Source organism: Salvelinus fontinalis, chromosome 13 (genome assembly GCF_029448725.1).
Source record: "Salvelinus fontinalis isolate EN_2023a chromosome 13, ASM2944872v1, whole genome shotgun sequence".
Taxonomy (NCBI): domain Eukaryota; kingdom Metazoa; phylum Chordata; class Actinopteri; order Salmoniformes; family Salmonidae; genus Salvelinus; species Salvelinus fontinalis.
The window spans coordinates 34,427,169-34,444,923 of NC_074677.1; the positions used below are offsets into that span (position 1 = coordinate 34,427,169).

General features: G+C 45.1%; 1 protein-coding gene across 7 annotated transcripts in view; it reads right to left on the reverse strand.

Moving 5' to 3' along the window:
* Nucleotides 1-17,755, reverse strand: part of LOC129868487 (misshapen-like kinase 1) — a 94,675-nt gene that overhangs the window by 58,365 nt on the left and 18,555 nt on the right. For all 7 annotated transcript variants that reach the window (XM_055942513.1, XM_055942508.1, XM_055942510.1 and 4 more), the window contains exons 3-9: nucleotides 17,138-17,320; nucleotides 16,838-16,948; nucleotides 16,593-16,683; nucleotides 14,992-15,122; nucleotides 14,857-14,911; nucleotides 11,368-11,446; nucleotides 9,596-9,771 (exon numbers count right to left, since the gene is read on the reverse strand). In XM_055942513.1, the coding sequence (XP_055798488.1) occupies nucleotides 9,596-9,771; nucleotides 11,368-11,446; nucleotides 14,857-14,911; nucleotides 14,992-15,122; nucleotides 16,593-16,683; nucleotides 16,838-16,948; nucleotides 17,138-17,320 (826 nt within the window). The remainder of the gene's footprint in view (nucleotides 1-9,595; nucleotides 9,772-11,367; nucleotides 11,447-14,856; nucleotides 14,912-14,991; nucleotides 15,123-16,592; nucleotides 16,684-16,837; nucleotides 16,949-17,137; nucleotides 17,321-17,755) is intronic.

Sequence of the window (17,755 nt, forward strand, 5' to 3'; positions counted from 1 at the left end):
CATACCATAATACATCCCACTCTCACCCTCCATTCATCCCACTCACCCTCCATACCATAATACACCTCACCCTCCATACCATAATACACCTCACCCTCCATACCATAATACACCTCACCCTCCATACCATAATATACCTCACCTTCCATACCATAATACACCTCACCTTCCATACCATAATACACCTCACCCTCCATACTATAATACATCCCACTCTCACCCTCCATACCATAATACACCTCACCCTCCATACCATAATACATCCCACTCTCACCCTCCATACCATAATAGATCCCACTCTCACCCTCCATACATCCCACTCTCACCCTCCATACATCCCACTCTCACCCTCCATACCATAATACACCTCACCCTCCATAGCATAATACACCTCACCCTCCATAGCATAATACATCCCACTCTCACCCTCCATACATCCCACTCTCACCCTCCATACATCCCACTCTCACCCTCCATACATCCCACTCTCACCCTCCATACAGCCCACTCTCACCCTCCATACAGCCCACTCACCCTCCATACATCCCACTCACCCTCCATACATCCCACTCACCCTCCATACATCCCACTCACCCTCCATACATCCCACTCACCCTCCATACATCCCACTCACCCTCCATACATCCCACTCACCCTCCATACATCCCACTCACCCACCATACCATAATACACCTCACCCTCCATACCATAATACACCTCACCCTCCATACCATAATACACCTCACCCTCCATACCATAATACATCCCACCCTCCATACCATAATACATCCCACCCTCCATACCATAATACATCCCACTCTCACCCTCCATACCATAATACACCTCACCATCCATACCATAATACATCCCACTCTCACCCTCCATACATCCCACTCACCCTCCATACCATAATACACCTCACCCTCCATACCATAATACACCTCACCCTCCATACCATAATACACCTCACCCTCCATACCATAATACACCTCACCCTCCATACTATAATACACCTCACCCTCCATACTATAATACATCCCACTCTCACCCTCCATACCATAATACACCTCACCATCCATACCATAATACATCCCACTCTCACCCTCCATACCATAATACATCCCACTCTCACCCTCCATACCATAATACATCCACTCTCACCCTCCATATCATTATACACCTCACCATCCATACCATAATACATCCCACTCTCACCCTCCATATATCCCACTCTCACCCGCCATACATCCCACTCTCACCCGCCATACATCCCACTCTCACCCGCCATACCATAATACACCTCACCCTCCATACCATAATACACCTCACCCTCCATACCATAATACATCCCACTCTCACCCTCCATACCATAATACACCTCACCCTCCACCCTCCATACATCCCACTCTCACCCGCCATACCATAATACATCCCACTCTCACCCTCCATACCATAATACACCTCACCCTCCACCCTCCATACAACCCACTCTCACCCTCCATACCATAATACACCTCACCCTCCATACCATAATACACCTCACCCTCCATACCATAATACACCTCACCCTCCATACCATAATACACCTCACCCTCCATACCATAATACACCTCACCCTCCATACCATAATACACCTCACCCTCCATACCATAATACACCTCACCCTCCATACCATAATACATCCCACTCTCACACTCCATACCATAATACTTCCCACTCTCACCCTCCATACCATAATACACCTCACCCTCCATACCATAATACATCCCACTCACCCTCCATACCATAATACATCCAACTCTCACCCTCCATGCATCCCACTCTCACCCTCCATACATCCCACTCTCACCCTCCATACCATAATACACCTCACCCTCCATACCATAATACACCTCACCCTCCATACCATAATACATCCCACTCTCACCCTCCATACCATAATACATCCCACTCTCACCCTCCATACATCCCACTCTCACCCTCCATGCATCCCACTCTCACCCTCCATGCATCCCACTCTCACCCTCTATGCATCCCACTCTCACCCTCTATGCATCCCACTCTCACCCTCCATACCATAATACACCTCACCCTCCATACCATAATACATCCTACTCTCACCCTCCATACCATAATACATCCTACTCTCACCCTCCATACCATAATACATCCCACTCTCACCCTCCATACCATAATACACCTCACCCTCCATACCATAATACATCCCACTCTCGCCCTCCATACCATAATACACCTCACCCTCCATACCATAATACATCCACTCTCACCCTCCATATCATTATACACCTCACCATCCATACCATAATACATCCCACTCTCACCCGCCATACATCCCACTCTCACCCGCCATACATCCCACTCTCACCCGCCATACATCCCACTCTCACCCGCCATACATCCCACTCTCACCCGCCATACATCCCACTCTCACCCGCCATACATCCCACTCTCACCCGCCATACATCCCACTCTCACCCGCCATACATCCCACTCTCACCCTCCATACCATAATACACCTCACCCTCCATACCATAATACATCCCACTCTCACCCTCCATACCATAATACACCTCACCCTCCATACCATAATACATCCCACTCTCACCCTCCATACCATAATACACCTCACCCTCCATACCATAATACATCCCACTCTCACCCTCCATACCATAATACACCTCACCCTCCATACCATAATACATCCCACTCTCACCCTCCATACCATAATACACCTCACCCTCCATACCATAATACACCTCACCCTCCATACCATAATACATCCCACTCTCACCCTCCATACATCTCACTCACCCTCCATACATCCCACTCACCCTCCATACATCCCACTCACCCTCCATACATCCCACTCACCCTCCATACATCCCACTCACCCTCCATACATCCCACTCACCCTCCATACATCCCACTCACCCTCCATACATCCCACTCACCCTCCATACATCCCACTCACCCTCCATACATCCCACTCACCCTCCATACATCCCACTCACCCTCCATACATCCCACTCACCCTCCATACATCCCACTCACCCTCCATACATCCCACTCACCCTCCATACATCCCACTCACCCTCCATACATCCCACTCACCCTCCATACATCCCACTCACCCTCCATACATCCCACTCACCCTCCATACATCCCACTCACCCTCCATACATCCCACTCACCCTCCATACATCCCACTCACCCTCCATACCATAATACACCTCACCCTCCATACCATAATACATCCCACCCTCCATACCATAATACATCCCACTCTCACCCTCCATACCATAATACACCTCACCCTCCATACCATAATACACCTCACCCTCCATACCATAATAAACCTCACCCTACATACCATAATACACCTCACCCTCCATACCATAATACACCTTACCTTCCATACCATAATACACCTCACCCTCCATACTATAATACATCCCACTCTCACCCTCCATACCATAATACACCTCACCATCCATACCATAATACATCCCACTCTCACCCTCCATACCATAATACATCCCACTCTCACCCTCCATACATCCCACTCTCACCCTACATACATCCCACTCTCACCCTCCATACCATAATACACCTCACCCTCCATACCATAATACACCTCACCCTCCATACCATAATACACCTCACCCTCCATAACATAATACACCTCACCCTCCATACCATAATACACCTCACCCTCCATACCATAATACATCCCACTCTCACCCTCCATACCATAATACATCCACTCTCACCCTCCATACCATAATACATCCACTCTCACCCTCCATATCATTATACACCTCACCATCCATACCATAATACATCCCACTCTCACCCTCCATACCATAATACACCTCACCCTCCATACCATAATACATCCCACTCTCACCCTCCATACCATAATACATCCCACTCTCACCACCCATACCATAATAAATCCGACTCTCACCCTCCATACCATAATACGTCCCACTCTCACCCTCCATACCATAATACGTCCCACTCTCACCCTCCATACAACCCACTCTCACCCGCCATACCTCCCACTCTCACCCTCCATACCATAATACACCTCACCCTCCATACCATAATACACCTCACCCTCCATACCATAATACACCTCACCCTCCATACCATAATACACCTCACCCTCCATACCATAATACACCTCACCCTCCATACCATAATACACCTCACCCTCCATACCATAATACACCTCACCCTCCATACCATAATACACCTCACCCTCCATACCATAATACATCCCACTCTTACCCTCCATACCATAATACACCTCACCCTCCATACCATAATACATCCCACTCTCACCCTCCATACCATAATACATCCCACTCTCACCCTCCATACATCCCACTCTCACCCTCCATACATCCCACTCTCACCCTCCATACCATAATACACCTCACCCTCCATACCATAATACACCTCACCATCCATTCCATAATACATCCCCCTCTCACCCTCCATACCATAATACATCCCACTCTCACCCTCCATACCATAATACATCCTACTCTCACCCTCCATACCATAATACATCCCACTCTCACCCTCCATACCATAATACATCCCACTCTCACCCTCCATACCATAATACATCCCACTCTCACCCTCCATAACATAATACATCCCACTCTCACCCTCCATACCATAATACATCCCACTCTCACCCTCCATACAATAATACATCCCACTCTCACCCTCCATACATCCCACTCACCCTCCATACCATAATACACCTTACCCTCCATACCATAATACATCCCACTCTCACCCTCCATACATCCCACTCACCCTCCATACCATAATACACCTCACCCTCCATACCATAATACACCTCCCCCTCCATAATACACCTCACCCTCCATACCATAATACATCCCACTCTCACCCTCCATACCATAATATACCTCACCATCCATACCATAATACATCCCACTCTCACCCTCCATAGCATAATACACCCCACCCTCAGTCCCCATACCATAATACACCCCACCCTCAGTCCCCATACCATAATACACCCCACCCTCAGTCCCCATACCATAATACACCCCACCCTCAGTCCCCATACCATAATACACCCCACCCTCAGTCCCCATACCATAATACACCCCACCCTCAGTCCCCATACCATAATACACCTAACCCTCACCCTCCATACCATAATACACCTCACCCTCACCCTCCATACCATAATACACCTCACCCTCAATAATACACCCCACCCTCAGTCCCCATAGCATAATACACCTCACCCTCACCCTCCAAACCATAATACACCTCACCCTCACCCTCCATAATACACCCCACCCTCAGTCCCCATAGCATAATACACCTCACCCTCACCCTCCATACCATAATACACCTCACCCTCACCCTCCATACCATAATACACCCCACCCTCAGTCCCCATAATACACCCCACCCTCAGTCCCCATAGCATAATACACCTCACCCTCCATACCATAATACACCTCACCCTCCATACCATAATACATCCCACTCTCACCCTCCATACCATAATACACCTCACCCTCCATACCATAATACATCCCACTCTCACCCTCCATACCATAATACACCTCACCCTCCATACCATAATACACCTCACCCTCACCCTCCATACCATAATACACCTCACCCTCACCCTCCATACCATAATACACCCCACCCTCAGTCCCCATAATACACCCCACCCTCAGTCCCCATAGCATAATACACCTCACCCTCCATACCATAATACACCTCACCCTCCATACCATAATACATCCCACTCTCACCCTCCATACCATAATACACCTCACCCTCCATACCATAATACATCCCACTCTCACCCTCCATACCATAATACACCTCACCCTCCATACCATAATACACCTCACCCTCCATACCATAATACATCCCACTCTCACCCTCCATACATCTCACTCACCCTCCATACATCTCACTCACCCTCCATACATCCCACTCACCCTCCATACATCCCACTCACCCTCCATACATCCCACTCACCCTCCATACATCCCACTCACCCTCCATACATCCCACTCACCCTCCATACATCCCACTCACCCTCCATACATCCCACTCACCCTCCATACATCCCACTCACCCTCCATACATCCCACTCACCCTCCATACATCCCACTCACCCTCCATACATCCCACTCACCCTCCATACATCCCACTCACCCTCCATACATCCCACTCACCCTCCATACATCCCACTCACCCTCCATACATCCCACTCACCCTCCATACATCCCACTCACCCTCCATACATCCCACTCACCCTCCATACCATAATACACCTCACCCTCCATACCATAATACATCCCACCCTCCATACCATAATACATCCCACTCTCACCCTCCATACCATAATACACCTCACCATCCATACCATAATACATCCCACTCTCACCCTCCATACATCCCACTCACCCTCCATACCATAATACACCTCACCCTCCATACCATAATAAACCTCACCCTACATACCATAATACACCTCACCCTCCATACCATAATACACCTCACCTTCCATACCATAATACACCTCACCCTCCATACTATAATACATCCCACTCTCACCCTCCATACCATAATACACCTCACCATCCATACCATAATACATCCCACTCTCACCCTCCATACCATAATACATCCCACTCTCACCCTCCATACATCCCACTCTCACCCTACATACATCCCACTCTCACCCTCCATACCATAATACACCTCACCCTCCATACCATAATACACCTCACCCTCCATACCATAATACACCTCACCCTCCATAACATAATACACCTCACCCTCCATACCATAATACACCTCACCCTCCATACCATAATACATCCCACTCTCACCCTCCATACCATAATACATCCACTCTCACCCTCCATACCATAATACATCCACTCTCACCCTCCATATCATTATACACCTCACCATCCATACCATAATACATCCCACTCTCACCCTCCATACCATAATACACCTCACCCTCCATACCATAATACATCCCACTCTCACCCTCCATACCATAATACATCCCACTCTCACCACCCATACCATAATAAATCCGACTCTCACCCTCCATACCATAATACGTCCCACTCTCACCCTCCATACCATAATACGTCCCACTCTCACCCTCCATACAACCCACTCTCACCCGCCATACCTCCCACTCTCACCCTCCATACCATAATACACCTCACCCTCCATACCATAATACACCTCACCCTCCATACCATAATACACCTCACCCTCCATACCATAATACACCTCACCCTCCATACCATAATACACCTCACCCTCCATACCATAATACACCTCACCCTCCATACCATAATACACCTCACCCTCCATACCATAATACACCTCACCCTCCATACCATAATACACCTCACCCTCCATACCATAATACACCTCACCCTCCATACCATAATACATCCCACTCTTACCCTCCATACCATAATACACCTCACCCTCCATACCATAATACATCCCACTCTCACCCTCCATACCATAATACATCCCACTCTCACCCTCCATACATCCCACTCTCACCCTCCATACATCCCACTCTCACCCTCCATACCATAATACACCTCACCCTCCATACCATAATACACCTCACCATCCATTCCATAATACATCCCCCTCTCACCCTCCATACCATAATACATCCCACTCTCACCCTCCATACCATAATACATCCTACTCTCACCCTCCATACCATAATACATCCCACTCTCACCCTCCATACCATAATACATCCCACTCTCACCCTCCATACCATAATACATCCCACTCTCACCCTCCATAACATAATACATCCCACTCTCACCCTCCATACCATAATACATCCCACTCTCACCCTCCATACCATAATACATCCCACTCTCACCCTCCATACCATAATACATCCCACTCTCACCCTCCATACATCCCACTCACCCTCCATACCATAATACGCCTTACCCTCCATACCATAATACATCCCACTCTCACCCTCCATACATCCCACTCACCCTCCATACCATAATACACCTCACCCTCCATACCATAATACACCTCCCCCTCCATAATACACCTCACCCTCCATACCATAATACATCCCACTCTCACCCTCCATACCATAATATACCTCACCATCCATACCATAATACATCCCACTCTCACCCTCCATAGCATAATACACCCCACCCTCAGTCCCCATACCATAATACACCCCACCCTCAGTCCCCATACCATAATACACCCCACCCTCAGTCCCCATACCATAATACACCCCACCCTCAGTCCCCATACCATAATACACCCCACCCTCAGTCCCCATACCATAATACACCCCACCCTCAGTCCCCATACCATAATACACCCCACCCTCAGTCCCCATACCATAATACACCTAACCCTCACCCTCCATACCATAATACGCCTTACCCTCCATACCATAATACATCCCACTCTCACCCTCCATACATCCCACTCACCCTCCATACCATAATACACCTCACCCTCCATACCATAATACACCTCCCCCTCCATAATACACCTCACCCTCCATACCATAATACATCCCACTCTCACCCTCCATACCATAATATACCTCACCATCCATACCATAATACATCCCACTCTCACCCTCCATAGCATAATACACCCCACCCTCAGTCCCCATACCATAATACACCCCACCCTCAGTCCCCATACCATAATACACCCCACCCTCAGTCCCCATACCATAATACACCCCACCCTCAGTCCCCATACCATAATACACCCCACCCTCAGTCCCCATACCATAATACACCCCACCCTCAGTCCCCATACCATAATACACCCCACCCTCAGTCCCCATACCATAATACACCTAACCCTCACCCTCCATACCATAATACACCTAACCCTCACCCTCCATACCATAATACACCTCACCCTCACCCTCCATAATACACCCCACCCTCAGTCCCCATAGCATAATACACCTCACCCTCACCCTCCATACCATAATACACCTCACCCTCACCCTCCATAATACACCCCACCCTCAGTCCCCATAGCATAATACACCTCACCCTCACCCTCCATACCATAATACACCTAACCCTCACCCTCCATACCATAATACACCCCACCCTCAGTCCCCATAATACACCCCACCCTCAGTCCCCATAGCATAATACACCTCACCCTCCATACCATAATACACCCACCCTCACACCATAAAACACCCCATCCTCACCATCCATACCATAATACACCTCACCCTCCATACTACACCTAACCCTCACCCTCCATACCATAATACACCCCACCCTCCATACCATACTACACCTCACCCTCCATACCATAATACACCTCACCCTCCATACCATAATACACCTCACCCCCACCCTCCAATCAAAAATACACCCCACCCTCAGTCTCCAACAACCATTATATGGAAAACACAAAATAGCGCAACCCAAATTACAGAGGCCTCAGTCAGGCTCAGGCCGGCCCTTCCCTCTCTCACCCTTCTCTCCCCTCTTCTTGCGTGTGCGGTCAATGTGGTCTTTGAGCTGGATGCGGACTTGGCGCTCTGTGGGCTGGTCCCGGATGAACGAGTGCTTCAGGAGCTGCTCTGTGGACGGCCGGCTGGTGTACGTCTTCACCAGGCAGCCCTCAATGAAATCTATAAACTTCTTAGACCTGAAGGGGGGGTAATGAGTGTCAGAGTCAGGTGAGGCAGAGGAGGGTGTTGAGTAACATCTGTTTGGTGGACAGAGATGGGACAGCTGGTGTGAGTGGGACTTTTAGGAGGCCTGGTATCTCCTGTAGGTCACATGTAACTGGGAATGAAAACTATCCCAAGATGAGTGTTCAGAAAAAGAGAAGAACAGGAAAGGTCTGTGTGCGTGGGAGAGTGAAATAGAGACAGAAAGACAGTCAGTGTCCATACATTTAAAGTGGCAATGTACAACAGTGCTCCTTTAGGTAGATCTTTCACTGGTACTTTCATGGGAATGCAGGGCTTTTATCATTGGGCTTTGTACAGAAATGTTTGGTGATCAACTAGGAATGCCTTGGATATCGACTGGTTGGTGACTACTGGACTAATAGAGATCCCCAGTTTGTAGTCCTAAAAAACGGAAATGACTTACCTTTGGTTCGTTCAATCATTGCTATGGGGGAATTCATTGTGAAATAATAGTTTTTGGGGGGATAAACACCGAAAATAAGGCCTGTGGTAAACACAGGCTTAGAAGAGTTCTATGAGATCCTTTTGTGAATTTTGAAGCATGTATGTAATCAAAATAAGCACATAAAGGCTTCAGAATTCACGAAGGTCATGTTAACTGACTGATGAGGCAAGGAACAGAGCACAAGTTGTTGTTGCTACTTTCTCAAACCATCAATAGCCTATAGTAGCATCATGCAGCCCATATATGTATTGATTTCTAAGGCATTCTAAAAGGTCTGTATCATTCACAACTAAAGTTGTCAAATAACTCTAAATCTAGCATATAGGACTTGTTTCAAAGTATCACTTCTACGCTCAACATAGCCACTTCATATGCGCACTTGCTCTGTAATGGTAAAAATATCCTTTCTACTTTATTCAGCTAAGTTCAATTATATTCTTCTTACTATAAAATAAAATAATGGCACGGGACATAAGAATATCTTGTCAGCTAAATGAACAAGCCTAAAGCAGGAGCATAGCCAAATAACATACGCCTACAGTAGGCCAACTCATATTCTGTTCTTCTGAAATACATTTTATTCATATCATAATGTTTCTTTAGACCTGACTAAAATAAATAGTGGATTTATTGTAGTGGTGTATATTCAATTGATATATTATACTATTATACTACGTTTTAATGTAGATGTTCCAAAGGCGTGTATCAGCGGCTTGTATGTGTTGAGGCCTGGAGATACTAAATGTGTTTATGTTAATTAACGGTAAATTACCGTGAGACTGGCAGACTTTTGCATGACAATAACCAACTGAGAAAAAGTCATGACCGCCACACCCCTAATCTTGACTTAGTCTCAGTGATAACATTTCTGACATGCCACTGAACTTCCAGTGGTAAGTACAGTGTATGAAAGGAATCCATGGCCAGCTGGTGTTGGATGTAAATAGTTCCGTAAAGCGCAGCAGGGCTAGGGTAAGGAAGGAATCTTATCACTGCAGAGGAAGGGATGGGCAGTGAGGGGAGTCAAGACAAAATAGCTATGTCCTAAAATAAAACTGAAGTTTCAGAAAAAATAACAGCAGAATCTAAGTAGCACACTCACCACTTCTTGGACTTGAGTTTGGGAGGGGGGTTCCTCGGGATGAGGAACAGAGCTCTCATAGGGTGCATATCACACAGAGCTGGAGGTGGAGAGAGAGCAAGAGGTATGGGGGAAAGGTATCATGGATTGGTATTATACCCACCAAGCATTTAAGTCAAAACAGAATTTAAATACCAGTAGTATATTATTATACAGTATAAATACCAGTAGTATATTACTATACAGTATACACTTGTAATGGATCACATAATTCTATGCAGAGAATTGTGACACTAATAGCCTAGCTACTCCCAGTCAATATCTGTGGTCTTCCTAATCCCAATCCTTACTTTGTTCGCTCACACCTATTGCCCCATTGTCTTGTTTGAGCAACACTGTTACTCCTTGTCTTCCCAGCGTAGCTAGCAAAACCTGTCTGGTTAGGTTATCAGCTCAACATTAAAATGCATTCTAGAATGCATATACTGGCGGTACTTCTGATACGGCCCAAGGCATTCAGTGGTTTTCATTTCAGAACTTTGTGACTACACAATGATTACATGACCAGTTTAAGTTGGCTATTCCTTACTCTCGACATGTATAAGGTTTGTGCTGTATATGTTTTGTGTGTGCATCTGTGGAAACTTGTGATACCTGTACAGACGGGCACATTTCACCTGTTTTGCACATCTAGTCAACACAACAGAATGTATGTCGGTTTGTTCAAATTAGTGAAACTAGTCTGCTCATGTCAGACCACAGGGTGGTTTGGTAAGGTTTTGAAAAAAAACAGCAATGCTATCTTACAATTAGCCAGTAGTATCCCACAGTAACCAATAGAAACTAACACAGTATTAGTGAGAATGTAAGTCCATGTTGCATAATTAATGACGGCACACCACACCAATTTGTTTTCCCATCTCAAGAGGTTAAATAAACTAAATTACTATAGTAAGTGCCAAGTAAAGTAACGGGGTTGGCGATTTCATTTTAAGGATCGGACCCTTTTTTTAAAATGTTTTCGCCTAATATGGCATACTCAAATCTAACTGCCTGTAGCTCAGGACCTGAAGCAAGGATATGCATATTCTTGATACCATTTGAAAGGAAACACTTTGTAGTTTGTGGAAATGTGAAATGAATGTAGAAGAATAACACATTAGATCTGGTAAAAGATAATACAAACAAAAAATATGCCATAAATCCCCTTGAGACAGGGGGAATGGAAGCTTGTATGCAACAGCGAGAGGAAATTGATTGCAAGCTTCATAAATGAAATGAAAACATTTCTAGCCTGTCTAGCTATGGATAACAGGGTTGACGTGGTATGCTTGACACGCTCAGTTTTCCACCACAAAACACCAGAACTTGGCCAAAAAGAGTAGCGCCAGCTCACCTGCTTTTACACTAGGGTGTGACCATAAGATGTTAAATGTCTGTTTGGTATTGTTTTTTTGTTTTTTTAAGGAATAGTTTCACCATATTAAAATGCATTCAGTTCACCTAACAGAGTTGTCCTTAAATTGAGGGTACAGTTTTTTTATCTGACCTTAAAAGGAACCAATAATAACACTAAATAAATAATAAATTGCCAAAAATGACCTTGTCAATGCAACATCATAACTAGGGTTTTACAATGATGGTGAAATTTAAGTGGGTTAAAATCTTCCTTGAAGTCACAAAGGGTGCACAGAGGGTTATGTCAAAATGCTTAATTTTAGCAAGCCTTCATTCATATAAAAAACCTGATTTATTGCATTTTTCATGTGGTCTATATTAGAGGGCTCTTCATTTAATATCACTGGCTTTTAAAATTAAATATTTGTGCACAATCTCTTAAGTGATAGTGATACAGTGCCTTTAGAAAGTACTCATACCCCTTGAATTATTCCACATTTTGTTGTGTTACAGCCTGAATTCAAAATGTATTATATTGAACAAATTAGTTTACATCCCGGATAGTGAGCATTTCTCCTTTGCCAAGATAATCCATCCACCTGACAGGTGTGGCATATCAAGCTCATTAAACAGCATGATCATTACACAGGTGTACCTTGTGCTGGGGACAATAAAAGGCCACTCTAAAATGGGCAGTTTTGTCACAAAACCCAATGCCACAGATGTCTCAAGTTGAGGGAGCATGCAACTGGCATGCTGACTGCAGGAATGACCACCAGAGCTGCTGCCAGAAAATGTCATGTTAATTTCTCTACCATAAGCCGCCTCCAACGTGGTTTTAGAGATTTTGGTATTACGTCCAACCGGCATCACAACCGTAGACTACATGTACCACGTCAGCCCAGGAACTCCACATCAGGCTTCTTCACCTGCGGGATCGTCTGAGACCAGCCACCCAGACAGCTGATGAAAATGACAAGTATTCATGTCTGTAATAAAGCCATTTTGTGGGGAAAAACAAATTCTGATTAGCTGGGCCTAGCTCCCCAGTGGGTGGGCCAGTCTCCCAAGTGGGTGGGCCTAGCTTGGTGAAATGCTGTCGAGACAGTTGTCTTTCTGGCAGGTTCTCCCATCTCAGCCCAAAAACTCTGTAGTTCTGTCAGAGTGGTTATTGGGTTCTTGGTCACCCCCCTGACAAAGTTCCTTCTTATCCAGTTGCTCAGTTTGGTTGGACAGTCAGCTCTAGGCAGTGTTGGTAGTTCCATATTTTTTCCGTTTCCCAATGATGGATACCACTGTGCTCTTGGAAATGTTTAGCATTCTAGAAATTGTTTTATACCCTTCACCAGATATGCCTCATCACAATTCTCTCTGAGATCTACAGACAGTTTCTTTAACTTGGTATATGGTATAGTCTCTGCTCTGACATGCACGGTCAACCGTAGGACCTTATATAGACCAGTGTGCTTCTTTCTAAATCATGTCCAAACAATTGAATTGGCCACAGGTGGATGAAGTTGTAGTGACATCTAAAGGAAGATAAAAGGAAATTGGATACACCGGAGCTCAATTTGGAGTGTCATAGCAAAGGGGTGTGAATACTTATGTAAATTAGATATCTGCATTTCGTTTCAATAAATTTGCTAACATTTCCAAAAACATATTTTCACTGTCATTATGGGGTATTGTGTGTAGATGGGCAAGAACATAAATATATTTTATACATCTTGAATTCAGTCTGTAACACAAAATGTGGAATAAGTCAAGGGGTACAAATACTTTCTGAAGGCACTGTATGTGCTTGTAGTGCTTTGCGATTTGATATAGAGTAGGCAATCTAGCGCCACAGATCAATAGCCCCCCCACCTCCTATCTTACATGAGCAGCACAGTGGTGAATGAGCCACCTCTTAAACACAGGGCTTGATTTATGGGCCAGTAATGAGACAGGAGGAAGATTATTCAATCTCTCCACTGCAGGTTTATGTTATGCGGAATGTGTTCTTGAGAGCTGGAGATAAAGCTGTTTCGTGGCTGTGTGTGTGTGTTTGTAGATTAATAGGGTAATAAAGTGGAGTCAGATGTGTGTGTGGGTTCACTGTACTGTACTTACGAGGAGCTCCCTCTGCCGTCTCTATGGCTGTGATCCCCAGGGACCAGATATCACTCTGTGGACACACCAGTGAGAATTAGTAGCCACTCTCAAACACAGACATAGACACACGTTAGGATGGAAAGGGGTCATTACCCTGTAGTCATAGGTGGAGTCAGGGTTCTCGTCACAGGCGATGACCTCAGGGGCCATCCAATAAGGCGTACCGATGAAGGTGTTCCTGCGCCCCACAGTCCTGTCCAGCTGAGCACTCACCCCAAAGTCCACTAGCCACAATGGAGAGGACAGAAGTCAGTATTAGTAGTAGAATATTAGCAACGATTATCTTTTATGACTTCCGCTTCAAGTCGTGATTTAGTTAAGTTGTAGATAAAGAAATAATACAAATACATAGTGTGCCTGAGGGTGAGTCAATGTTTAGACTGAGGAAAGCTGCTGTAAACACACACTGGAGGGTAACTTACAGGCACAAAGAGCAGAGGGGTATACCTCCTGCAAGCTAGATCTACTCAGCGTTTTCTAAAGCTAGCCAGCTTCAGTTAGCTTCCCATTCTAGCTCAGGCTTCATCCGTACTATAACGGTGGATATTGCTTGACTGCCTGCCGCGAACTCTAGCAGGCTTGTAACTGCACGTGCATGTTGTACATGGCTAGTTGAATGCCAAACTCTTCATTGAGTCAGTGCCACGTTTACATTTAAAGAAAATGTATCTTGCAAAATCAGCAGGCTATCGTGTGAAAGAGACTTTTAGAAATTGCATCCTTATTTTATTAATTGTGTGTTTTGAGGTGGTTATCAATATATGAGCACCTTTTTCCTATTGATAAAAGAATTGTATTAAGTCAAACAAAAGTTTCTGTGCGTGATGTGCATTTGTCATTACTAAATGTGCAATGTGATAGGTATTTCTCTACACACAAAAACACGTTTGATTAATAAAATATTTAATCAGTTGTGTTCTTCAAATCAAAATCAAATTTATAAAAATGTAATCAAATTGTATTTGTTACATGCTTCGTAAACAAAATTTCTAGACTAAGAGTGAAATAATTACTTACGGGCCCTTCCCAACAATGCAGAGAGAAAAAGAGAAATAATAGAAAAATAATAACACAAGGAATAAATACACAGGGTACCAGTACCAAGTCAATGTGCAGGGGTACAAGGTTATTGAGGTAGACATGAACATATAGATAGGTATAAAGTGACTAGGCAATAGGATAGATAAACAGTAACAGCTTTTAGATGAGTCAAAAGAGTGCAAAACGGGTCAATGCAGATCGTGCGAGTAGCTATTGGTTAAGTATATACCTAACTATGTATCAGTCTTATGGCTTGGGGGTAGAAGCTGTTCAGGTGAAGGGGATGATGACGTAATCTGAGGGAGGGAATCTGATTTCATTTGTCCTCAACTCGCCGCTCAGACACTACATTCAGTATAAATGTAGTTAGCCCCGAGTTAGCCTGCCGCGGACCAGATTACATCTGAAGGATTCGTTGCCATAGAAATGTACCTGGCTAAAAGGTGAGACAATTTTGTCGTCCCGGTTATCCTGAGTTGAACTCAGAGTTGACCAAAGTTACCTCACTAACTCCTCAAACTAGATTGATAGTATAGAGCTCAGGATTACATATTCATCACAACAAGCCCACACACTGTACATATAAACCATGTAGATAACACACAAGAAGCAGCAGAGCAAACACATGAACAGTTTAGCATCCATCCTCTCACCGAGTTTGACCTCTGCGTTCTCTGTCAGCAGCACGTTCTGTCCCTTGATGTCTCTGTGGATGACCTTGTGTTGGTGGAGGTGCGAGAGGCCCTGGGTATCAAAGAGGTCAGAGTTCAGTCAGGGGTTCGACACCCTCTGGAGGGAGTCTGTAATGGTGCTTTTCCACTGTAGGGATTTACGCGGGTGCTTGGCCTAAAGACTGTTGTGTAATGGTTCTATGGTTGGGTGTAGTGTGGTTTTTCACCCTGAGGATTTCTCTGCAGATGTAAGCGATCCAGTCCTCCTTCAGAGAGTTACCCTTGGTGTTCTTCACTAGGTCTGTCACGGAGCCCGCCCCACAGAACTCCATCACCAGCTATACACAAACAGGACGGAACTTAGCACACATAAATACACACAGACACACGGCAATGTTCACTGTAATAAATAATGCTGCCTGTTTCTGTGCATTAAGCCATTCATGGATATCAGACACAGCCCATTAAATAATGAAGCTCTCCCTCAGATTATACTACCAGACAGGGGCAACAGCCATCACACTGACCCAGAGATGGTCATCATGTCCAGGTGGGCTCTTCTTGACGAAAGCTCCGTAGTAGGTGGCAATATTGCGGTGATGGCTGTACTTCTTCAGCATGTTGATCTCAGCCTTGATCTCTTCCTCTTCTTCCTCTGTCACGTCCATTACCTTGATGGCAGCCAGCTGGCCCGTCTTAACATGACGCCCCTGAATAAAGGCAGAGTAGACTTGATCATCTTAACTCAGGGGTTCTTAAAGTGGTGTCTGCGGAGGTACTGCAGGAGGTCTGCGGACAGATCTCAAAATAAATATATATTATTTATTTATTTTTCATTGCTTTTTTTAATGAATATTACTAACAGATTAAACTAATTTTGGCCAAGGGATCCATGGAATAAGTTTATACACAGTACCTTTAATATTATTATATTGTATTACAATGTCATATTTTTGCATTGTAATTTCAGAAAATGTCTTCAATATATCTACAGTAATAGTGAAATGATTTTTTTCACAAAAAAATGTTCTTGGCACAGAGAAAATGGTGCAGCCTTCTTATTGGTCAACAAAAGATGGGCCGTCTCGTTGTCAAATAGACTGGGGCTAGCAAACACACACCAATAAGAAGTATGCTTCATTAGA